Source organism: Cetorhinus maximus, chromosome 11 (genome assembly GCF_964194155.1).
Source record: "Cetorhinus maximus chromosome 11, sCetMax3.hap1.1, whole genome shotgun sequence".
Classification (NCBI taxonomy): Eukaryota; Metazoa; Chordata; class Chondrichthyes; order Lamniformes; family Cetorhinidae; genus Cetorhinus; species Cetorhinus maximus.
Window position 1 is genome coordinate 74,150,128 of NC_135889.1, and position 24,851 is coordinate 74,174,978.

Here is a 24,851-nt window from a genome sequence, read left to right on the forward strand (position 1 = left end):
CCGGAGAAAGAGTTGTGGGAGGGGGCCTGAGTAGGATTGGAACAGGGAATGTTCCACATACCTCATGAAGAGACAGGCATAACTGGGGCCTACGCGGGTACCCATAGCCACACCTTTCACTTGGAGGAAGTGAGACGAGTTTAAGGAGAAATTGTTCAGTGAGAGAACAAGTTCAGCCAGATGGAGGAGAGAAGTGGTGGATGGGGATTGTTCGGGCCTCTGTTCGAGGAAGAAGCAGAGAGCCCTCAGACCATCCCGGTGGGGGATGGAGGTGTAGAGGGATTGGACGTCCATGGTGAAGAGGAGGTGGTTGGGGCCAAGTGACTGGAAATTGTTGATATGATGTAGGGCGTGAGAGGAATCGCAGATGTAGGTGGGAAGAGACTGGACAAGGGGAGAGAGAATGGAGTCAAGATAGCAAGAAATAAGTTCCGTGGGGCAGGAACAGGCTGACACGATCGGTCTGCCGGGACAGTTCTGTTTGTGGATTTTGGGTAGGAGGTAAAAGCGGGCCGTCCAAGGTTGGGAGACTGTGAGGTTGGAAGCTGTGGAGGGAAGATCTCCAGAGGAGATGAGGTCAGTGACAGTCCTGAAAACAATGGCTTGATGTTCAGTGGTAGGGTCATGGTCCAGGGGGGGTAGGAGGAAGTGTCTCTGAGTTGATGCTGAGCCTCTGCGAGGTAGAGGTCAGTGCGCCAGACAACAACAGCACCACCCTTGTCAGCAGGTTTGATGACAAAGTCATGGTTGGACCAGAGATTGGTTATTGTTCTCCCTTTTAAGTCACATATGTACAGTGTAACGGTTTAGCACTGATCATCCCCCAGTTATGTCTCTGCGTGACGATAAAATCACCCTTTACTACATTTAATATATCTGATATACTAAAGGACCAAAGGCCTATTAGTCAGCAATATTTTCATTGTATTGCGAAATAAAAAACCTGCTGTCAACTAATGATAGTTATGTCAGGAACTTTTGCGTCAACAACCTGTTCAGCTGTGTTTATTTTGAATTCCGTGATATTGATGTTTCACTGTGTACCAGGGCAGATCAAACACACATAAGTGACCAATAGGAAGAATAATAACACCGCTATGCCCACTGCATATCAAAGCAAAATTCAATGCACATAAAATGGAATTGTCAATACCACGTTATTCATAAGGGAGTACAGTAGGATAACCTGGGGACAAAAGAAGAACCTCCAAGTCCAAATTCACAGTTTTCTGTACTTTCCAGGATATTTTAAAACTTTATATTTAACTGTAAGTGAACAAGTATTTTATATTCCTATCTGGTAGCTAGTCATTATTATAAATATTTACTTAATTTTTAATTTTTCAAGTTAGAAATCATTTACTTTAACTTACTGTTTTTATAACTGTCTATTTGAATTTCTGCAGATTATTAATACATATAGAAAGCGATCAGCATGGCGCCAACTTTAACCAATAATCCTGAAGGAATTGTAGATGAACAAAGAGACTACAGAGAGTGAGTACTTTCTGTTTTTTCTCAGAACTCGGCACAATGATTCAATAAAAAAATTTCTCTCTGTCTATGATGAGCTAAAAGAGAATATAAAATTGTTTTTCTAACAAAGTACTGCTTGTGCAATATGAAATACTAGAATTAATAATTCAAAGGCTCGCTGAAGAAAACTGAAATGAAAAGCTTTTTCAATTATTCCAGAAATGGCATAGTCCGAGCAAAGAACCCTCACTTGGCCTCGATGCCTGAAGACTTTCTGTATCATTTTGATCTGGGAACAAAAACGCATAATCTTCAAGCAATGTTTGGAGATGTGAAGGTAGGCAGTTACTTGGGTTGGGGCAGAATAGAATAACAGCAGAAAGCAGTAAAAATTCACCTTTAACATTTTTTTTTCTGTTGGAGAAGGAAATCAGCGATAATAGTAGTGGTTAAATTAATTAAATTGAGCAACCAAAATTATGTGAATCAGACAAACAGAAGATGGTAATTGAGAGCCACTATCCAATTGGCAAGAATTTATAATACTGCAGTGATTTCCATGACTACATTACTCCTGTATCTCAACCTGGCTTTATTGCATTGCTCAATTTTTGAAAAAGAACTGAAAAAGTACATCTATAAACAAAATATCAGAACTTCACCCCTTTCAGGTAATACTTGGTTAAGTTAATAACAATTTAGATTGTTCAAAACAGGCTCAATGTTTACTTTCTGTTAATGCAGTTTATTTCTCTCAGTTCAAGGTTCACAGAATCACAGAATCACACAGTGCAGAAGAGGCCCTTCAGCCCATCGAGTCTGCACCGACACGTGAGAAACACGTGGCTTGCTTGCCCTTAAAATTTTTAACCTATTCAAACTGATACCAACTCCTTTGACCCAGATTTCTCCCTTTCCTTGTTCATCCTTAGAGGTGAAGATGAACACGTTCATCATCTGAAGTGTTTGGTAGAGTTTCGGTGGGTACGTAGGTGACTACCAAGGTCACTCTGTGTCCGGAAGGTTCTGCTACAAATAGGACAGGATACCTCAGATGATTTTTGGATGTGTTGCTGGCTGGGGATTTCCCCTCCTTGCGCTTTTTTCTCTGCCTCTGATATGTGCTTGCTTTCAAAGGAGGCAGCACCATTTTTATTTGGTGCAACAGATGTAGCGATCCTGGATGAGCTTCTCCCAGGAATTGATGTCAATATCAAAACTCCTAAGTGAAGCCTTCAGAGTTTCCTTTTGACCACCGTGAGAGCACACCACAGACTCAAACTCTCCATCAAAGATGCACTTTGGTAAGCGAGTGGCAGGCATTCTGGCTACATGACCAGCCCAACTCCAGTTGTGACTGTCTCAGTATGATGTTGATGCTTGACATGTCAGCTCAGGTGAGCACCTCAGTGCCTGGTATTTTGTTCTGCCATCTGATCTTCAGAAGTTTTCAAAGGCAGCTCAAGTGAAAGTGGTTGAGCTTCTTGGTATGACACTGGTACACCATCCAAGTTTTGTGTGTGTAGTAACAAGTAAAGTAAATTATATTACACGGGGCAAAAAGGTTGAAAAGATCTCCATAAAAACACAAGAAAATGATTCATATATTCACGATTCTTTCACCCCAGCGGTATATTTACAGATATATACAAATTCAGAAAGATAAAACAATTTACCGTATCTGTCTATTACTCAGGGTAAGTATGCAGTACACGTGAACCTACTGACGAACTGTAGTCAGACACACCATATTCCAATGTAAATGACAGATGTGACCAAAGCAGATTCTATGGATTTCTCAACAACCTACCCAAATGTTTGTTATACTGTGAGCCAACCAGTTTCACTGAAAATCTATCTTTCTCATGAGGTTTTCCAATCTCCATGTTTAAAGATCTCGCCTTAGAATTCTCTCCAAACATCGCTCCCACTCAGACAGCTTCAACAGGGATCCACCTTTAGGGTTTCAATCTCGCCTTCTGAGATTCCTTTCCTCTGGATTTCTGCGTACACTCAAGCTTCACCTTCCAAGCACAGTTTCAGATCTTTGGCTGTGTCAAGCAGAACATTACTGCTCCAAAAGGGTACATTTGCCCTAATGACCCACAGCATGGTGTCACCAACCTTCGGCTGATCTCTCAGATCTTCAGGGCTTCTCTCAAGCCCACTTTGCTTCGAGTCTGCTCCCCGCCGCTCTCTCTCTCTTCAATTTGGAGCCTATTGCTCTGCTCCTTTCTCTCAACTTTACTTAACAGGATCTGTTTCTGACCTCTATCCTTGTCCCTTACCTGGGACTGTCTTCTGGGATCTGTTTCTGCCCCGCTCCCTGGTTTGGGATCTTCTTCTTTGTTTCAGACCTTCTCCCTGTCCCCTTCCCTGTGTCCTGCTCCCTGGGACACCTTCTCTGCAATGGCGCTCTGGTTCCAGGTCACCTGACCTGCTTTTCGCACCATTTCACTTTTTTTCTTCCTTTCCTTCTGCGTATGTGCACAGGGCCGGTTCCCGGCCTGAAGACAAAAAAAACCATTAACTGTGCAGGTGTGGCCACTTCCTGGCCAGCGCATGCTCCAAAGGCCCGGAGCTCTGACTGCTGATTTAAAAGTAAATATCACATTTCATCACAATAGCGATGACTTCACATTGAGGCAAACCTTGTGGAGGCAATGCTTCTCCTCTAGTACTTTCCAGATCCCCTCATTGTTTTCGTCAATTCAATCTTGATGCTTACAAAAGATAGGGCCAAGGGCCTCTGGAGCAGTGGAGTACACTGTATCCCTGAAGGTCACCCAGTCATCCTTGATGCAGTGTGTCTATTTTCGCTCTACACAAGTGACTCTGGAGTTATTCTGAGAGACACTCCTTCATCACTGCCTGTTTGAGCCTTGAGACATTGAGATGCTTCTGGACCTTGGATTTTTGGCTTTCTCGCCAAATTGTCTGCTCATGTCACCAAACATGCCCGCCACCAACAAGAGTGGAAAATTCCACTCATATTCAATTCAATTGCATTGCATAGAACAGGGGTACATCCAAGACATCTTTTTGTGATTAGGGAAGCTGAAAACTGTTGGTGATTAAGAGCTCATGTTCAGCACACATCTTCAGCAAGAGGAGGCTATCGCGGTTACAACAGCTAATCCCTTCCTATGCCTGGTGATCTGCACCAACTCTTGCATTGAAGTCACCAAGAATGATTAGCTTGTCTGACTTTGGCACAGCAGCAATTAAGAAATCAATCAATATCTCCCTTTACGCCTCTGTTCAAAGGTGTGATTCATACTGGCATGCAGTTACACATCAGTGGGAACTCTCTGGTACCTGTCATCATAAAAAAAAGCCTAGAAATGCAGGGCAAGAGGTCACTGCAGGAACTCATGGGTGGGCTTTAATCAAAAGTGTATGCATGTGGAATGTTATGAAAAGCTAAGCGTAATTCACTTGGGGACATGTTCCTCAATCTGCATTTTTTACTTCTGGCAGCCATTAATGGCAAATCTGACAGGTTTATAGTGGCATTGGCAATGGGTGCATGAAGCATGTGAAAACTGGCCAACCAAGCACTCAACTAAAGAGGGAATACTTGGAAGTAATGCAGAGTCTAAAGGTGAAATGCTAAGGAAATTTAAATGGAGCTAAAGCATAATATTGCATATCTGACTTAATTTAAAATCTGAAATTTAGTCCTGTATTTTTCAGTTTGTTTGTGTGGGAGGCAGTGCAAACCGGATGAAAGCTTTTGCACAATTCATGCATATGGAACTTGGACTAAATGGAAGTGACAGTGACATATTGGATATTTGTGCAGGAACTGACAGATACAACATGTACAAAATTGGCCCTGTGTTGTCCATAAGTGTAAGTATACAGAGGAGATTGTGTGGGTAAATTGCCTTGTCATTTGGGTGCACATACCCTGCTGGAACAGCATTAGCCATTTATGTTTTGTGAGGAAATTCTGCCTTTCCTGCCCAACTTCCAAAATAAAGGAGCTTCTCCCAAGTTTCCTCATGCGGCTGAGCTTCGCACAATCTGTTCACCAAATTACTGCTGGCCTTATTTGAATGTGTCAACGTGAAAGCCAGATATGAAGCAAATCCATATATTCTGGGGCTGGGCCCAGGATAAAATAATACATAAATTAGGCACAGCTCAGTGAGGTGCAACAGTTGTCATGGTCACCTGTTTAAGACAGGCTTGAGGAACTCTTGAAAAAAAGAGGCGAGGGATCTTTAAATTCACATTTCTGCAGGTAGGAAATTATTCTAAAAAGATTTTTTTTAACCATTCTGCCTACAGAAACCATCACTTGCTTCAAAATGTTTTTCACAGGGTTAGACCATTAGCAGCTTTTCAGATTCCCCATCTCCCATCCCATTGCTAGCATGCAGTTAAGTCTTTACAAGAGCACATGTGATATTGGCACTTTTTTTGTGTTTTTTCAAGATGGCAAAGTCATGCAGTTGCAACTCCTGGTGATGTCGTCCTTATCATCACCTTCCTTCTCCTGTGCTGCCCTTTGCCATGGTTGATCTGAAGGAAAAGAGACTAAAAGTTAAGATTGGTTGAGTATTACTCCTTTAGGATTGAGAAGATAGGGAAGGGTGTGGAAGGTAGTGCTGTGTATTGCTTCAAAACGATGCTAGGGTAGTGTAGGGTACAGTGTCAGTAACCGAAGGTGAGGGGATTAACGATGGGGGTACCTCATACAGTGACCAAGCATTGTGGACATTGTGAAGATTGAGTGAATTCTGGATGAGGTGATCCATTGAAGAGGGTGTGTCAAGTGGTAGGGGAAAAGTTAAGTAAGAGATGTGGAACCTTGTGATGGTCCCAAGAGCAGGAAACAAAGCAGGTGGAGGCACTTAATTGTGCCAGAAACCAAAAGGCAGCTTCCCAACAGCAGGATGAAACTACAGAATTAAGTTAGTGGAGAATTGACGGCAGACTGAGCTTCCCAGCAGCAAGCATCAGGAACCTCTTTTAATGCATTTGCATGTCATGCTTGCTCATTAAAAGGCAACCTTGCCAGAATTAAATGTGACTTTCCAATTAAGTAATTAGTGAGCAAGAAACATGAGCCTTCAGATTCATGACTGCTTAAATGTGGTGTGCAGCAGGCGACGTTGTCTTCCTGGTGGATTTGGAGTGAGCCGGGGCTGCTTTTTCTTTTATGAGGAGCTTTGTTCAACTACTGGAGAGGAGGCATTGATGATTAAGATTGGGTGGAGGCAGTCAGAGGGGGACAGGGCATGGTTGTTTGAGGAAGGGAGGTGGCAAGTCTATGAAATCTCATGAGGAAGAGAGGGAGGAAGCAGGGAAGGTCAATGTCGAAAGTAGGTCAAACAAGATTGTGGGGGTAGTAAGGGTTATGCAGGGAATGTCAATGGCGAAGTCCTGAGAGTCGAGGGTAACAGAGGTAAGGTCAAGAATAATAAAGAGAGGGTCAAGGATGTTGGATTGCAGTAGAGAGTAACGGGGGAGCAGTTTCACTGTGCCGAGGTAAGCTCAAGGGTCATGGATAGCTGGTCAAGGGTGATGGGGGTGGTTGAATGTCACTGGAGGCGGGGCAAGGGTCATGGAGCAAAGGTTGAGGGTGATGGAGAGAAGGTCAAAGGTGATTGAGGGAGGGTGCAAAGTGATGGCTTCCAGTTCCAGAGTCATTGTGTGAGTGTCCACAGCCATGGATGCATCAACAAGAAGAGTTCTCTGCAGTGAACCTTGAGAATAGAGTTGACCACAGTGGGGTGGTAGAGACAGGGTGTGGTTGATGCTAAGTATCGGGCTTTCCATTGGTCAAAAAAGCTCAGGACAGGAGGAAAGGCCTCCTGCTGCCATCCCTCCTGCTGTTCCTAAACAGCCTGGAGGAGAAACTGCAGGGAAGCATCACTGAACCATGAAGCTAAGCTTTGCCTGTGCTTCGATATTTGCCACTTTTGTTTGGGGCATGAGCAGCTCCAGGAATCCAGATGACAGATGGACAAGGTGGGCTGCGGGGTTGGGGTGGGGAGGTGGGGTGCAGCTGCGGGGTGGGTGGTAGCAGCTCTAAGAATCCAGGTGGCAGGAAGAGAGGGGGTGGCAGCAGGTGCTGTCTCCAAAAGCTCCTCAGAGAATGAGAATGATGCACCTGGCTTGTAGAGGATGCATGCCTGTCTGGGAGCTCTTTAAATATGGCACCCATACCTCTGACCCCAAGAGGTAACGATGGAGGCGTAGACTTCAGTCCGCCTCTGCTGCATGATTCGCTGCACTCCTTGTATACGACTGCCTAACTTGCTGATCGCCGCATGATCACACATGTCCAGCCATCCCACCTACAAATGGAAGTGCCCTGCACTTTCAGCCCCACCACTGACACCCTCATCACTACCAGAAGATTCTGCCCTATGAGATTGATATAGCAGAGGAAGGCATTTTAGGGTGATACATGTAAGTCATTGCTGTGAGAGGGGCTGGTTAATCATAGTGTAAGATGCTGAGTTAGTGCAGTCCTTCACCTGAGTGCAGGGTGAACTTGTGGAAGTCAGCAACTCACATTTATATCATGCCTTTAATATTTTTAAAAATCTTGCAAATTCAGTCACAGTGGCATACACAAAATGGGCATCAAGACAAAGAAGGAGAAGTTGGGCAGAATTTTGCTGCCTTAGTTTTTACATGACCAGCAGAGTAATTTCTGACTCAGGAACCTAGATGCTGGTATAGAGGTCCTTCTGGTTGAACTTACTGGAAGGCATCCAATTAGGAACTCGCTTCCAGGATCGCATGTCATGTGAGCTGGGACATGTCAATGAATTTTAATAAAAATTTTTATTCAATTTATAAACACTTCATGAAACCCCATCCCGCCTGTGGATGAGGTTCCATGAAAAATGCAAAGGCCGCCTGGGCTCTTCCCCTGCCCGCCAACCTTAAGGTTGGACGGGCAGCTCAGTTTATTCGTTTAATTAATATTTAAATGGCCTTAATAGGCCTTTGACAGTTTGGCAGGCGCGTAGCCAATTCGGCTGCGCACCTGCCAAACTGAAAATCAAAATGACGCGCGGTGACGTTGGGATGTCTGCCCGATGTCACCGCACGCCATTTTACATCTCGGCTACCGGGCACTGCCCCCGCTCGCCGAGACAAAGATTCAGGCCATAGAATCACAGTAACACTTCTAGTATTTTAAAATTAAAAGAATTATTAACAAGAAGAAAAACAAATTAAGCACACAAGATTAAAATTACACAATTAAACAGCCTTACAAAACAGTCCCACAAAAAACCCACCTGATCAAAACATACAAGTAAACTACTTGGCAACAGCTCCCTTATAGATTTTTAACCATAAAAATCCAGTAATATTATCCAAGACAAAACCTGCTGCTACTTTAATAAAGTATACCATGGGGAGAATTTTCTCCCCATTGTGCGGGCGCCCAGCCAATCACTGCCCATGATCGGCTGCACACCGCCATTTTACGTGGGCGGGCCGATTAAGGCCCACCCAGCGTGACACACATCCGGAAGCACTGTGCGGGCGGAGGGAGGAGGAAGACTCGGGGCCTGCGCTTTTTCGCGCATGTGCGCAAAAGAGCGCAGAAATCTCCCTGAGGCACAGAGCTGCCTCAGGGAGATTATTTTCATTATTAAAACTTCAAAAAAAGAATAGAAAAAAATATTCAGATATGTCCCCTCATGTGACATTGTCACATGAGCTGGGACGTGTCAATGAATTTTAATAAAAATTTTTATTCAATTTATAAACACTTCATGAAACCCCATCCCGCCTGTGAATGAGATCCCATGAAAAATGCGAAGGCCGCCTGGGCTCTTCGCCTGCCCGCCAACCTTAAGGTTGGACAGGCAGCCCTGAGAATCAGTTAAATTAGTTAATTAATGGCCTTAATAGGCCTTTGACAGTTCGGCGGGTGCAGCCGACTCCGCTGCGCGCCCACCAAACTGAGGATCAGAATGATGTGCGGTGACCTCGGGACACACGGCTGACGTCACTGCGCGTCATTTTACGCGTCGGCAAGTGGGGCCCGCCCCCACACGGCAACCAGAAGATTCAGGCCCATATGACTTCTCACTGTCTTCCACTCTGCTTTGAAAAAAAAACAAAGAAAGTTCAGGAACACACTGCCCTCTGAAAACAAAGACATTTCTGGCTTGAAACTGGCTGGCTGCTTCAAATTCACAACTTTTCTTAGCACAGAGCTGGTCTCAGGACATCTCCCCCACACAGCCAACACAACTCGGCTAAATATCTTTCATTAAATGTCCTTTTCCCCTATGATCATAAACTCCATTGTTCTAAGCACCTGTTTGAACTCAATTTTCCCAAAATATAAAAAATCTTTCATGTTTTCCTATTGCCTCCACTTTCAGGTAAAATAAAATGTAATAACCTTCCCTTGTTTACCTATGAAACCTTTGTAAGTTGTAGAAGTCCCTTGTCACTTCTAAACTCCCTTTGAAACTTAACAGCTGAAAAGTCCAAGTTCCTACTTATAATATAAGTTTCAAATCCAACCTATTTACTCGTACATACACTATAGCCCCTCATTACAAATGCATGCATTTAGCACCTTTATCTTTCATCTCACTGCTCCCACAGGCAAGGTGTCTTTACTAACCTTCCCCCAGTTTACACACACACACACACACACACACCCTTCTTTACAGAATACCACCATATTCCCACCCAAAATGAAAAAAACGCTAAAAACTGGGAAGTAAGAATCCTGGTCCAAGCTAGTCTCGTATAATTTATCATGGAACACCAGTAAAACGGGGAAATAAGGGTACTGGTCTGTACTGTCATTTCCTTCTGGGCAAAAGTATTTTTTCTAAAAATCTATCTTCACAAAATATATAGAAAGGAAAAGAGTAGCTAAAGCGAGCATTGGTCCCTTAGAGGGTGAGACTGGGAAGTTAATAATAGGAAATGAGGAAATGGCAAAGTCTTTGAAAAATTCTTCACAGTCGAGGATACAAAAAGCATCCCAAGAACAGTAGAAAATTAATGGCAAAATGGAGGGAGGAACTTAAAAGTATCACGAGAGAAAAAAGTAATGGGAAGACTAATGGAACTTAAGGCTGACAAGTCCCTTTGACGTGATGGCCTGCATCCTACAGTCTTAAAGGAAGTGGCTAGGGAGATAATGAATACACTGGTTGTAATCTTACAAATTTTCCTAGATTCTGGAAAAGTTCCAGCAAATTGGAAAACTGCAAATCTAACACCTCTATTCAAGAAAGGAGGAGATAGAAAGTAGGAAACTGTAGGCCAGTTATCATTGGGAAAATACTAGAATCTATTATTAAAGAGGTAGTAGCAGGACATTTAGAAAATCATAATAATATCAGGCAGCGTCAAAATAGTTTTGTGAAAGGGAAGTCATGTTTGACAAATATTTTAGAGTTTTTTGAGGATGTAACAAGCAGGGCTGATAAAAGGGAACCAATAGATGCCATGTATTTGGCTTTCCAAAAGGCATTCGACAAGGTGCCTTGTTGGGGTGATATAGTAGCATGGATTGAGGACTAGCTAACTAACAGGAAACAGAAAGTCAGGATAATGGATCATTTTCAGGATGGCAAACTGTAACTAGTGGAGTGCCACAGGGGTTTGTGCTGGGACCTCAACTATTTACTATCTATATTAATGACTTGGATGAAGGGACAGACTGTATTGTAGCCAGATTTCCTGATGATACAAAGAAAGCAAGTTGTGAAAATGATACAAAATGTCTACAAAGGGTTATAGATAGTTTAAGCGAGTGGGCAACTATTTGGCAGATTGAGTATAATGTAAAAAAATATGGAGTTGTCCACTTTGGCAGGAAGAATAGAAAAGTAGAATATTATCTAAATGGAGACTGCAGAATTCTGCAATACAGAGGGAACTGGGTGTCCTTGTACATGAAGCGCAAAAAGTTAGCATGCAGGTACAATAAGTAATTCAGGCTTGTTTGTCTTTATTGCAAGGGGGATGGAATATAAAAGTAGGGATATAAACGCAAAAGATGCTGGAAAAACTCAGCAGGCCAGGTAGCATCTGTGAAAAAAACAGAGTTAATGTTTCAGGTCGTGATGACCTCTCATCAGACTTTCAGTGTACAGTTTTGGGTACCTTACTTCAGGAGGCATATACTTGCATTGGAAGTAGTTCAGAGAAAGTTCACTAGGCTGATTCCTGGGATGACGGGTTTGTCTTATTAGAAAGCAGCTTGGGTCTATACTGGTTAGAGATTAGAAGAACGAGAGGTGATCTTATAGAAACATATAAGATTCTGAGGGGGCATAACAGGCTAAATGCTGAGATGATGTTTTCACCCATGGGGGCATCTAGAACCGGGGGTAACAGTTTAAAAATAAGGAGGCTCCCATTTAAGGTGGAGATGAGGAAGAATTTCTTCTCTCAGAGGCTTGGTGGCCTTTGGAATTCTCTTCCCCAATGAGCAGTGGAGGACAGGTCCTTGAATATATTCAAAGCTGAGTTCGACAGATCCTCGATTGATAAGGGAGTCAAGGGTTAAATGGGACAGGCAGGAAGGTGGAGCTAAGGCCATAATCAGGTTAGCCTTGATCTTACTGAATGACAGAGCAGTCTCAAGGGATCGAATGGCCTACTCCTGCTCCCAACGATAAAGCATCTGCAACTCTCTGGGGTAGAGAAATGTAAAGATTCACAACCCTTTGAGTGAAGTAATTGCCCCTCATCTCAGTCCTAAACAATCAGCCCTTTATCCTCAGACTATTCCCCCGTGTTTTAGATTCCATGACCAGGGAAACAATCTCTTAGTATCCACTTTATCAAGCCCCTTCAGAATATTGTTTGTTTTAATGTGATCACCTCTCATTCTTCTAAAATCCAGCAAATACAGGGCCAATTTACTTTCATCATAGGTGTCACTGGCTGGGCCAGCATTTGTTGCCCATCCCTAATTGCCCTTGAGAAGGTGGTGGTGAGCTGCCTCCTTGAACTGCTGCAGTCCACGTGGTGTAGGTACACCCACAGTGCTGTTAGGGTGGGAGTCCCAGAATTTTGACCCAGCGACAATGAAGGAATGGTGATATATTTCCAAGTCAGGATAGTGAGTGACTTGAAGGGGAACTTCCAGGTGGTGTACATGTTTCCATGTATCTGCTGCCCTTGTCCTTCAAGATGGTAGTGATCGTAGGTTTGGAAGGTGCCATCTAAGGAGCCTTGGTAAGCTCCATTGCAAGTTATCCTTCCTTAAATATGGAGAGCAAAACTGCAAATAGTATTCCAGATGTGGTCTCACTGAAGCCTTGTACAATTGTACCAAGACCTCTTTACTCCTGTACAGCAATTGCCTTGCAATAAAGGCCAGTGTAAAGCCTAAGGCAATATACGTGGTGAATTAGAGATTTTTTTCATAAGCTTGGGGGTGTTATACCATGTATATACCAGTGACACCAAATTGTTCATCTAACAAGCCTACGTCCTCAGTACACTCCTCTACAGTGGTGAGGCCCAGACAACGTATGCTAGGCAGGAGGAAAGGCTGAACAGTTTCCACCTTCGCTGTCTCAGACAAATCCTCAGCATCTCTTGGCAGGACAGGTCACCAACTCAGAGGTCCTGGAGCATGCTAATTCCATCAGCATACACTCATTACTAAGCCAACAAAGTCTGCTTTGACTTGGCCATGCTGGTCATAACCTTCTGGGCATCCATACCCCTGCTACAAGGTCACTTGCAAGCGAGATATGAAGATGGCAGACATTGACACTGACATTTGGGAGACAGTCACTGATGGCCATGACCTCTGGAAGCTGACTGTTTAGAAGGGCATTGGAAGAGGCAAGAAGTAATGAAAAGCTCATCTAGCCAAGAACAGGGCCCAGAAAAAACAGAGGCCAGGGATTTGTGCATCTTTTCAGCCCACTGTCTTCTTCTGCAGCAAATGTGGCAGAGACTAACATGCTAGAGTGGGGCTTCTGAGCCACACCAGGTGATGCTTAACACAGAGTTGATCACCATGGCACAAGCCAACAGCTCGCAAGACAGAAGGCTGCCACAGGTTATCAGGACCACTGATTTATCAGTGGGAGGATGCAATGGGATCGAGGAACACTGGGAAGGGGGCCCTGTATTTGGCAGCAGTGGATTTCCCTGCAACTCACAGTACGTTTTGAGAGCACTTGGAGGGAGGTCCCAGAGTTTTGGAGCATTGGTATTGAGAAAAGAAAATCTAGAATTGGGGAGAATTGGAACAGTTCTAGGATCTGGGAGAGTGGTGTATGGGGGGAAGGGCATCATAGGATTGGTAGAAAATTGCTTGTTGCAGAAAATTAAAACATAGACATGGGGCAGGTATTTCAGAACTTTTACTACATTGTTTATTCACCAATCATATTCCTGAGATTTTTCAATCCCATGGTATTCGGGTTACACATCTTACTCAATGTAAAAATTAAGGTTTAAATTAAATTATTTCCTTTTATTAAAAACTTTAGGATTTGTGATGCAACTAATAGCATGCAGCAGGGTTTTAGAATAGATGTCCCATTTGCACAGTAATTTAGTTCAATGGTACAATTTAACAGGCTTTGTCTTAAAGCTGTCATTTTAAAAATATATATAAAACAAACTTGAAAAAGATGGATGTAGATTAATTTTAATCACTTCACAGCCTTATAGGTATATATTTTTTTATATTTTCCATTTTGTTTAAAGCTTTATTTTGAAGATTAGAAATTTCAGTTACTGGTGATAGGCAAAATGTTCTTCAAAAAGCATTCTGAGTGACGTGTTTGGTTCAGCGCTGTGACAAACAATTGCTTACATGGGGAAATTTCATTATAAAATGTTGACACTGGCAGTTTCAATAATAAATACTGGCATAATAATGTTACCAAAAATCATGACAGCAAATAAGGTTTTCTCTATACTTCCTTGTCCATCTATCTTCTTCAGACAGATAGTGAGGCCAAAACAGAATACTGATTCAAATCTAATTTCTATTTGCAGCATGGAATGGGTGTGCCATCTATATCAATCATGCTTCATGAACTCATCAAGTTACTTCACCACGCCAAGTGTTGTGATGTCACTATCATACGTCTGGGGACATCAGGTGGTATAGGTAGGTCGAAAACGATTTATTGGTCAAGCCCTCTCCCATTCCTCTTACCGCGAAAATCAGGTGCAAGGGGTTTAGATAAATTAAAGTTTACAGAGCAGGGAGGGTGGAGTGCCACCAGAAGAGCATCGGAATGATCTAGTCTGGGAGTGAACATGGACGAAGGTTTCAGTGAGCTGAAGTAAGTGTAGAGGTGGGTGTTATTAGGGAGGTAGAAGCAAAGCTCTCTGACACCTAGGATAATTTTTTTATGATTCCAAGCATAGGACCTACAGATTGAGAAGCCCGGAGACCATCAGCAGCACTCAGGTAAGTCATGGGGAGAGAAATTTACCATGGTTCTGCAAATGGAAAGTTTGGGTATGGGGGTGGAGAAAGCACAGGGTTGCAGAAGCCAAGTCTATCTTTGTAGGGCCCCATGGCTCCACCTTACCTCACACAGAAGTTACCATCAGGGCTTCTACTAGATGCAGCAAGTTTCAATGGTCCAAGAAACCACAGTAATCACCCTGATATCTCCTTTATTAGTATATACTAATAAGGACTATAAGGACAAATCTTTGGATTTTATCTGGGATGCTTAAAATCGACCATCATCACCCACCACCTCAAAAAACTCATTCTTGATACATCTGTCTTTGTAAGCTACTGTCCCATCTCCACCTTCCCTTTCTTCTCCAATGTCCTTGAACATGTTGCCTTCAAATCTGTATCGATCTTCCCCGCGACTCCACGTTTGAACTCCTCCATTCAGGTTTCCACCCTTGCCAGAGCATTGAACTGGTAGCTATCAAAGTCACAAATCACATTCCATGTGATTGTGACCATGGTAAACAATTCTTCCACATACCTCATGACCTGCCTGCAGCCTTTGACATGGTAGGTCACACCATCCTCCTCCAATGCCTCTTCTCCATTGTTCAGTTGGGTGGCACTGCCCTCGACTGGTTCCATTCTTATTTATCACAGTCACAGCCAGAGAAACACCTATAATGGCCTTTCTTCCCAGTCCAACACCATTGCCTACTCTATCCCCAAGAATCTATGTTTGACATCCCGCCCATTTTTCATCCATATGCTGTCGCTTGACAATATCATTACAGTATGTGACAGAGAGGTTCCACATCTCCATTGGCAGCTCACTGTTCTAATTCACCACCCCTCTTGACCCTCCATTGTCTTGATTTGTCATGCTATTTGTCTGACTTACAGCCCTAGGTGAGCAGACATTTATTCCAATGAAATACTGGGATGACCAAAGCCATTATCTTTACACCTAACCATTAATTCCATTCCCTAGCCACCAACTCCTCATCCGGCAACTATCTGAGGCTGAACTTGCCATTTGCAACCTTGGTGTTCTATTTGAACCTGAGATGAGTTTCCAACCTCAAATCTGCTCCATCACCAAGACCACCTACTTACACCTCCATAACATTGCCCATCTTCACCCCTGCCTCAGTTCATCAGCTGTTGAATCCCTCATTCATGGTTTTGTTATCCCTATACTTGCATATTCCAATGCTTTAATGACCAGTCTCCCATCTTCCACCCTACATAAACTTCAGTTCATCCAAAACTTTGCTGCCCAGATCCTAACTCACACCAAGTCCCATTCACCCATCAATTATGTGCTATTGGTTTCATAGTGCCTCAATTTTAAAATTATCCTAAACAAAAACAAAAATACCTGGAAAAACTCAGCAGGTCTGGCAGCATCTGTGGAGAGGAGCACAGTTAACGTTTCAAGTCCGCATGACTCTTCAACAGAACTAAGGAAAAATAGAAAAGAGGTGAAATATAAGCTGGTTTAAGTGGGGGTGGGAAATGGATGAGACACCCAGTATCCTAACTAGGTGCCAGTCCATCAATGCCGATCAGGGAGCTCCAGAGCGGCTTCACGTTGGCACATGAGCTGCTTGCCGTCTCTGCGGGCTCCCCTCAGGGCGCTCTGGATGACATCGGCAGCTCCTCCATCCCTCTGCCAGTGACTGTGGCATCTGATGAGGCTGTGATGACGTGGGAGATGCCAACCATGGCACTGGCCGCTCCCTCCCAGGCGGGGCCAGCAGAGGCTCCACTGAACAGAGGATGACCTGCAAAGTCATCAAGGCCAACAAGACAGCACAGTCAGCAGGCTGCCTCCAATGCCAGTGCCAGTGAAGGTGGCAGTGGCGGGGTGGTGGGGGGCACCTAGACGCAGCACTCATAAACTTATGTTTAAGGCACCATGAGCACAAGAGGGACTGTTCCCAGGTGATCATCTGTTCTGCCATGTTTTGTTTATATGTTTACTTATGTAGACATTAACACCAGATATGGTAATGGTCATTTGTTTTGAGTGTCAAAATTATATAAATTTTGCTTTTGTCTTAAAGGCCTGAGTATGCTTCCCTTTTTTTTGGTGCAGGGCACGCTACTATCTAATTCTGGACGTGAGTGGCTCTCAACTTTATTGCACAGGCACTGAGTGGACTTTGAGTTCAAATTAAAGGGTCATTTCAGACATCCGGGCTGGAGGCAGCAGCCCTGGCATTAGGTGGAAGCAGATCTTTGGCAATCTAGCTGAAGGATCGTTGGATCAAAGTGTCCCTGCCTCCCTGAAGGAAACAGAGGTCTGCCTCCACACCCTTAGTGTTCTCTTCACTGGGCTCCTCTGACGCACGACTGGATTCATCCTCTGAGGCCTGTGGAGCTGCTTCAATATCCTCTTCATCCCGTGGGTCCAGCCTTGCTAGTACCAGATTGTGGAGAGTGCAGCATGCAACCTCTATCAGTGGCACCCACTCTGGGGGGTATTGTAGTGCACCTCCTAAATGGCCCAGGCATCGGAAGCACATCTTCAGAAGACCTATGGTCCTCTCTATCACCGTCCTTGTAGAGGTATGACTCCTATTATAACACTGCTCTGCCTCTGTTCTTGGGTGGCAGCGAGGTGTCATAAGCCACCTTTTCAACAGATAGCCCTTGTCACCCAGCAGCCATCCATCCAGTTGGGCTGGAGAACTGAATAGCCTTGGCACCTGGGAGTGTCTCAGTCATGGAACTGCCAGGGTATCTTGCACAGACTTGCAGAATCTGTGTCTTGTGGTCACAAACTATTTGGACGTTCATCGAGTGGAATCCCTCCCTGTTGATAAAGGCACCCGGCTGACCCGTTGGCGCCTTGATGGCCACATGTGTGCAGTCAATGGCACCATGGACATAGGGGAATGTAGCAATGTCTGAAAACCCTCTGGCTCACTCAGTCTGGCTGGCCTCGTCGTACGGAAATAATGTTGTTACTCGCCTGAACAGAGCTTCTGTCACCAGCTTGACGCAACTGTGGACAGCTGATTCGGAGACTCAACACAGATCCCCCATTGACCCCTGGAAAGAATCGGAGGCATAGAAGTTGAGGGCCACTGTGACCTTCAGAGCCACTGGCATGGGGTGTCCACCTACAGTTGGAGGTGATCTCAGGCCCAATCATTTGACAAACAGAGGTCACTGTCTCCCTTGAGAGGTGGAGCCTCCTTTGGCATTTAACCTCAGAACTGTTGAGGTAGCTTATTCGCTGCCTGTAAATCCTGGCACCAGGATAGTGATGTCTTCTGTGCCCCTTCCACCTTGTACTACTTGCTGGCCCTGCGCCCCTCCTCCCACAGATCACTCCCCTGGAAGCTGCATTAGGAAACCTGGCGTCCTCTCCCTTTTGTCCTTCTCTTCCTGCTCAGAGGAGGTGCCTCCAGCAGATCCCCATCACCAGGGTCACAGAAGGCTGCCTGATAGCTGGAAGGGTCCACATGGACAAAATCCTCTGGGGGCCTTGGAGGCATCAATGAGTCCTGAAATGAAGCCTTGAAATGCTAAGACTGAAGCTCAGAACTGATATGAAGCCGTCAAGTTCAAATAAGCAACCAGCAGCAAACTATCTCCTAAACTCCTCACTACTTACAATGACAATGATGCTGACCCTTTTAATCTTGCCCTTGGATGAGGTTTTGCAAAATATGGGCTGCCCATCTGCCCGTTTTGCCCATACGATGAGTGCAAAATCGCATGGGCAATGTAAACTCGGGATCAATTGGGTTTTTAATGGCCTTAGGTGGCCTTTTAATTGATTATGGGCGCAGGTCTGACACCCGCGCAAGTCCGCCAACCTGAAGATTGCTCGCTTGCGGGATGATGTCGGCACACTCGTCCAACATCATCTCGCATGATTTCATACCCGATTGGGTTGGACACGCACCCGCCCATGAGCCATAAAATTCTGCCCATAAAGAATTTCAATATCAAAAATTGACATAAAAATACAACATACAAATGGTGTAAACTGTGAACAGAAAGTACATACATTTGCAAGATTTTTAAAAAGACAAAGATAGGTTTGAATTTTATCTTGCAAAACATAAAAGGGTAAATTTTGCAGGGCAAAGCTCTAGGCATGATGACTCACTAGACTGGAGTAAGGGTCACAGAACCTATCTCAGAGCTGTGCCCCTATTTAGAGAGGTTTCATGCTGGGAGCTTCAACTGGCAAATTTAACATTAAAAAGTGATAGTGCGTGACATAATGCAATATACAATGATGGCCTGTCCTCTCTTAAAATACTGTATTAAATGTCTTATTTGGCATTTTATTATAGAACTGATGTTTGTACTGCAGGTTTGGATCCTGGGACTGTGGTTATTACAGGTACAGCAGTAGATTCATTTTTCCAACCTCAATTTGAACAAGTGGTCCTGGGAAAAATAATTACCCGAAGCACTGAACTGGACAAGGATCTAGCACAAGAATTGCTGAACTGTGGCAATGAGATTGTTGATTATCCTACTATCATTGGAAACACAATGTGCACCTATGATTTCTATGAAGGTAATTTTTTTACAAAATCACAGGATGTACCCTGCAAACCTAAACTAAATAAGCAACAATATTTACATTAAAATATCACAATATAACATTTCAAACCTCCATGAACAATGTAGTACATTATTTTTGGGGTTAGCACAGAGAGGAAGTATATAACCCAGCCTTGATCCCATGGGCAACATAATTATTTTAATTGAATTTTAAAAGAATTCATTGTTCACTCAATCTTCACAAGCTAATTCCTAACGCTTGACAAAATCATATGTTTCTTTGATGCAGGGCAAGGACGTTTGGATGGTGCTTTATGCTCATTTTCAAATGAAGAGAAACTGGAGTATTTGAAAAAAGCGTATAAAGCTGGTGTCAGAAACATCGAAATGGAGTCCACTGTCTTTGCTGCTATGTGCCATAGTTGTGATCTAAAAGGCAAGCATTGCTTCAAAATTTATAAGCACAGGATTAGCTGACAAATTCTAATTCATTACCTTGAGAAAATGGAAGAATCAGCTCCTAGTTACTTAAATTCCTGAAGCCCCATAAGTTTTTGATAAGTTTAATTCCTTTTATATATTTTGGCTCTTCTTTTCTTCTCTATTGGGTATCGATCTTTCAATTAGTTCTCCCAAAAATGCTATTAAATCAAGGTATTAAATTGACTGATTTAAGGACAAAATATGATTCTTTTGTCCCTATCCAATTTCTCATATTGGTCAGAGACACAAACTTGCCTGTGTAAATTATTATTGTGGCTATCAATCAAAGTGGAAATGTGGTTTCCAAATATCAGCAAATAAAAGAATGAAAAGATTCCTTAGATAGGAAGCAGAAAGAAACCTTGGTTATACACCTAAATTTCAAGCAACTTGGCTTTTGCTAAAAAAATACATTCAGTCTTTTCATAAACTAATACCACTGAACCTTTTATTTTAGCATCATTGCTATCACTCTAAGGGAGATATTAAGAGGTAGATTTTAAGTTGTGCTCCAGGAGGGCTTGGTCACTTCAGGGGTAAGGAGATCAAGGGACTGCAAGTGCTGGCTGTGCATTTGTTTCCTACTGAACTCCAGTTCTATGGTACAAAAAAAAGTGCTGGAAAAACTCAGCAGGTCTGACAGCATCTGTGGAGAGAAAGATAGAGTTAACGTTTCGAGTCCATATGACTCTTCTTCAGATGGACTCGAAATGTTAACTCTGTCTTTCTCTCCACAGATGCTGTCAGACCTGCAGTTTTTCCAGCACTTTTTGCTTTTGTTTCAGATTTTCAAATACGCAGTATCTTGCCTTAATCCAGTTCTATGGTTTTGTATTTTGTTTCAGAGAGCTGGTACCCATTTCATGCCATAGCCTCTCTAAGATACCAGGTTTCATGCAAACTAAATAAAATGATCAAATCTAACACACATTTATGGGATTTTCTCCTTTTTCCTTGTGTGTAGGTGTAAGGTAAGACCCATAGACCAAGTGGGGACTTTGCATGTGGTTTTATTTGCAATGTTTAAAGTTTGTTTCTGGAAAGTGATTTTCCCAATATTTCCAATTTTCTTTTTGGCTAAAGTTTTGTGGTCTTAACCCGGTAGTGACAGATCTGCTCAAAAGCGCATGATGTTTGTGCTAACAAGAGGAGTGGACCTCTCTTTATATTATATGGTCAGCTAATTATCACATCTGTCCCCCATTGCCTGCAAAAATCTGGCATGCACAGGGAATGTGTTTATCATAGGCATGGAATGCCCCGCCCAGCAACAAATTAAAGAACTGGAATTTTGGATAAAAACATTTCATCCTGAACACTGAAACAACTGAGGAAGTAGCAGTGACTAGGCAGAGGGAAGACAGCTCCCTTCAGGTGCATGTGTCATATCATTTGAAGGTTCCTGTTGCATTCATCAGGTTACTATGGCTTTGTTGGCCAGGGCAAATAAATTTTTATTACTTTTCCAATGAAAGGGGCTAGGATCAAGCAAGGTCTCGGTACTCCTCCTGCATCATGCTCGTGCAGTGCCAAACGGGCAACTCCAAAGCCCGTTGACAGCTGCGCTCAGCCCTATGCCTTATGTGTACCCTTGTATTAAGTTTAAATGCACTTTGATTTCAGATAGTTCAATAACATCCATTACAAAAGGGCAAAAATTTGTAACCATTTAAATATTTTATATACAATACAAAACAATAAATACTAAGTTATTCAAGTTCTACTTATTTGGGAAATTACATAAAATTAAAAGCTTTTAAACGTAAGACAATTATTAAATGTTTATTTTCTTCTCAGCTGCTGTTGTCTGTGTGGCTTTATTAAATCGATTTGATGGTGACCAAATCACAACTCCTCATGAAGTTCTCCTTGAATACCAAAAGCGTCCACAGAAACTAGTGTCGATGTTCATAAAAAAACAACTTGGACTGTTAAAACATAATTAAAATGGTATCAGTGCAAACAAGAGTGTCTCAGACAGTAAATCGTAGAAAGAATAAAATTATTGGTTTGTAAGAACCTGGTCAGATATATAAGCTCGCTTGAGGAGATAACTTGATATTCGCTTATAATGTTTCATTCAAAATCTGAAATATGTTTCCAAGGGCCGCACACATAATTGCACAAAAATACCATAGATCATAGCATATTAGGTTGGTTTTTGGAGCCTCCAAAAATCTTTCCAAAACCAGGGGTCAAGTTATTTGCCGAGTATAAAATGTGAACTACCGATGTGGATGGTTGCCATTTAGAAATTGAGAAAAAAAACAGTAATTCATATTAAATTAATGTGACACAGTTTATTAAATGAATTAATTGTACAAAGATACCTTAAACGTAATCAAAGCGTTTTAAAACCATCAGATTCATTGTCTTCTGCATCTAATGCAAAGAGTTCATCTAATTCATTCTGAGTCACTTTGGTTATGGTATCAGCATAAGAATCCCATTCTGAATCAGATTTGACACTTTCACTTTCAGAATCATCCCCCCACAACAAATCATCCCTCCACAACAAATCATCTTGCTCTCCATCCACTGAATTGGATATTCCACATTTTTTGAACGGTCTGATGACACTCTGTACAATTAGCATCCCACAATTTGATAATGAAACCACACAAAATACCAAGTGGGGTAGCGTGCATATTCCCACTCTTTGTGATGGTTTTTACTCTGTCAACCATACACCTATTCCATCTGGCACAAGTATGATCCTTGAATGACTTGTTGAGGCACACATCCAAAGGTTGAACCACAGACATTAGACCCCCTGGTATAATTACAATGTGACTGTTATTTCTTCACAGGCATCTCTTGATTCATCAGTTATATGGGATCTGAATATGCCCCACACTAAGAAATTGTATTCTTTACACCTATTCCACACATTATCGATCTGGACTTTCACTCCATCCTCATTTACCCAACCATTGTCATAAACTTCACAAAAACTGCTGAAGAAAATTTGATTTTCAGCATGGTTTTACATTTTAAAATTACCATAGGCTTTAATTTTATTCTGTCAGTCATGCAGGCTTGTATCACTGTGAATTTGTCTTCTCACGTCCTGCCATTTTCTCTAGAACAGTTTTCAAAATTTCCACTCCACAGTTTGGCTGCTGGTTATATTGAAATTCATGAGTATTTCATCCATGTTGTCAATGTGACTTAACAGGTACTTGAGTTTTTGCCTCTGTCTGATGATGAACCATTGGAAACTGGTCATTTTGGCATCAAGGTCCCTTGGTAGTCTCTGAGCAATCTTGATCTTTTGTCGCAACACCGACCGTTTTGTTCCACAAAGTGATTATACCAGCTAGCTGTTGGTCTGAAATCTTTGCTGAACTCAGGGTTTGATTTGGCCCACTTATATATATATTTAATATATACATAATATATAGGCATTGATTTTCCGGTGATGGTGTAATCATTCCAACAATTTTCAAGGACCCATTCTGATCCATGATTCTTAAGATCAGGCCAATGTCTGGTCCCTGTTCTGACGGCACATTTGATCTTGGGCATCTGCTCCTTCTTCTTCCATTCTCACGCCAATTTTTCACTGACACCGAATTCCCTCACTGCAGTACAGTTTTTTGATGAGTTAGCAAATGTTGCAACTTTTAGCTTGAAACTAGCTTCGTACTTCATTCTTTTTCCTGGAGGAACCATTTCTGTTCGTCACTTATCATGCCATGCATGGTCTTCTTTGTGCAGGCATGTCTTAAAATCCTACCCATCTTCTTCACAACGCGGCCCATATCGTTCACTTGATCCCATGTACCGACTTACAGAATAAGGTCAGTAAAGCATGCATTTCTGGGGTGAATAATTGAGGCAGTCTACTAATGCGGGTACAGCATTTCATAGTTGAAAATGGGAAGGTTGACTTATATGCTGAGTATATGAAAAAGTATGATTTTTGGCACTGAAAAATGGGGTCATCTTATATGCCATGATCTAAGGTAATTACATTTTACAGTAGTATGGAATTGTTGTAGTGCAATGTAATTGTATCTAAACATATTGTAGTTTGAATGTGGGAAGGTTTCAGTACTCTTCAGTACTATAAATTGTACATGAAAATGGATATTGTTACTTGTGATATGATTCTCATTGACATGCAAATGCCTTTTTAATCGCAATTTATTTATGATGCATTAAAGGCATAACACAATTTTAAAATATAACAGGTCCCATTTGCCAGTTTAAATGCATTTAATGAAAATGGATTATTTTCATAGTTACTGCTAAATATCTGGCAGAATTAATATTTTTAATTACATGAAAATGTATTTACTTTTATATGCTTTTTTACATTTATGCAAAATAAAGAATGTTTCACTCTAACATATGGGAGTTATATTATGCATCATTCCATATAAAACATCTACAATTCAGAATGTCAACTGCTCATGAAATCCTTAACATCATTCAGAATACAATAATTCTACTAAATATTTGAAAATTAAAACAAATATGCAATAATATTCACAGTATTAATAACCCTTTCATATCCAAATCCTGATAAAAGGGGATTCAAACATTTACACACAAGGGCCTGAATTTTACCCTTGGTGGGCCCATGCGAGTGATCCTTGGCCCATAACCGGTCGCTGTCCGCAATTGGCCCCCAGCTGCGATTTCACGCTGTCTGGCCAATTAAGGCCCGCCCAGCGTGAAATGCGTCTTCCCAATGGTCGGGAAGTGTGATGGAGGAGTGGACCAAGGTGTCCCTGAGGGAACGGTCCCTACAGAATGCCGATAGGGGGGGTGAAGGGAAGATGTGTTTGGTCATGACACCCTGGTCCACTTTTCCATCACCCTCCACGCCTCAACCCCCTCCCACAGCCCCTTCCCATGCAATCACAGAAGATGCAACACCTGCCCCTTCCCCCCTTCTCACCGTCCAAGGGCCCAAACATTCCTTTCAAGTGAAGCAGCATTT

General features: G+C 42.6%; 2 protein-coding genes across 4 annotated transcripts in view; one reads left to right on the forward strand and one right to left on the reverse strand.

Moving 5' to 3' along the window:
• Window positions 1-1,125: 1,125 nt before the first annotated feature.
• Window positions 1,126-22,903, forward strand: upp2 (uridine phosphorylase 2). Its single transcript, XM_078552219.1, has 8 exons — window positions 1,126-1,268; window positions 1,407-1,497; window positions 1,696-1,813; window positions 5,173-5,331; window positions 14,461-14,575; window positions 19,221-19,430; window positions 19,707-19,853; window positions 21,698-22,903. Exons 2-8 carry the CDS (start codon window positions 1,436-1,438, stop codon window positions 21,844-21,846), a joined length of 960 nt encoding a protein of 319 aa, XP_078408345.1. The 5' UTR covers window positions 1,126-1,268; window positions 1,407-1,435; the 3' UTR covers window positions 21,847-22,903.
• LOC144686682 (coiled-coil domain-containing protein 148-like) overlaps window positions 19,894-24,851 on the reverse strand; it is a 110,266-nt gene continuing 105,308 nt past the window's right edge. For all 3 annotated transcript variants that reach the window (XM_078552207.1, XM_078552206.1, XM_078552208.1), the window contains one exon: window positions 19,894-21,828. The gene's annotated coding sequence lies outside the window, so the exon portion shown is untranslated. The remainder of the gene's footprint in view (window positions 21,829-24,851) is intronic.

Coding starts and splice junctions, on each gene's coding strand:
- upp2 (XM_078552219.1), top strand. CDS start 1,436: ATGGCGCCAACTTTAACCAATAATCCTGAAGGAATTGTAGATGAACAA. Junction 1,498..1,695: donor GAACAAAGAGACTACAGAGA/GTGAGTACTTTC, acceptor CAATTATTCCAG/AAATGGCATAGTCCGAGCAA. Junction 19,431..19,706: donor CACCTATGATTTCTATGAAG/GTAATTTTTTTA, acceptor TCTTTGATGCAG/GGCAAGGACGTTTGGATGGT.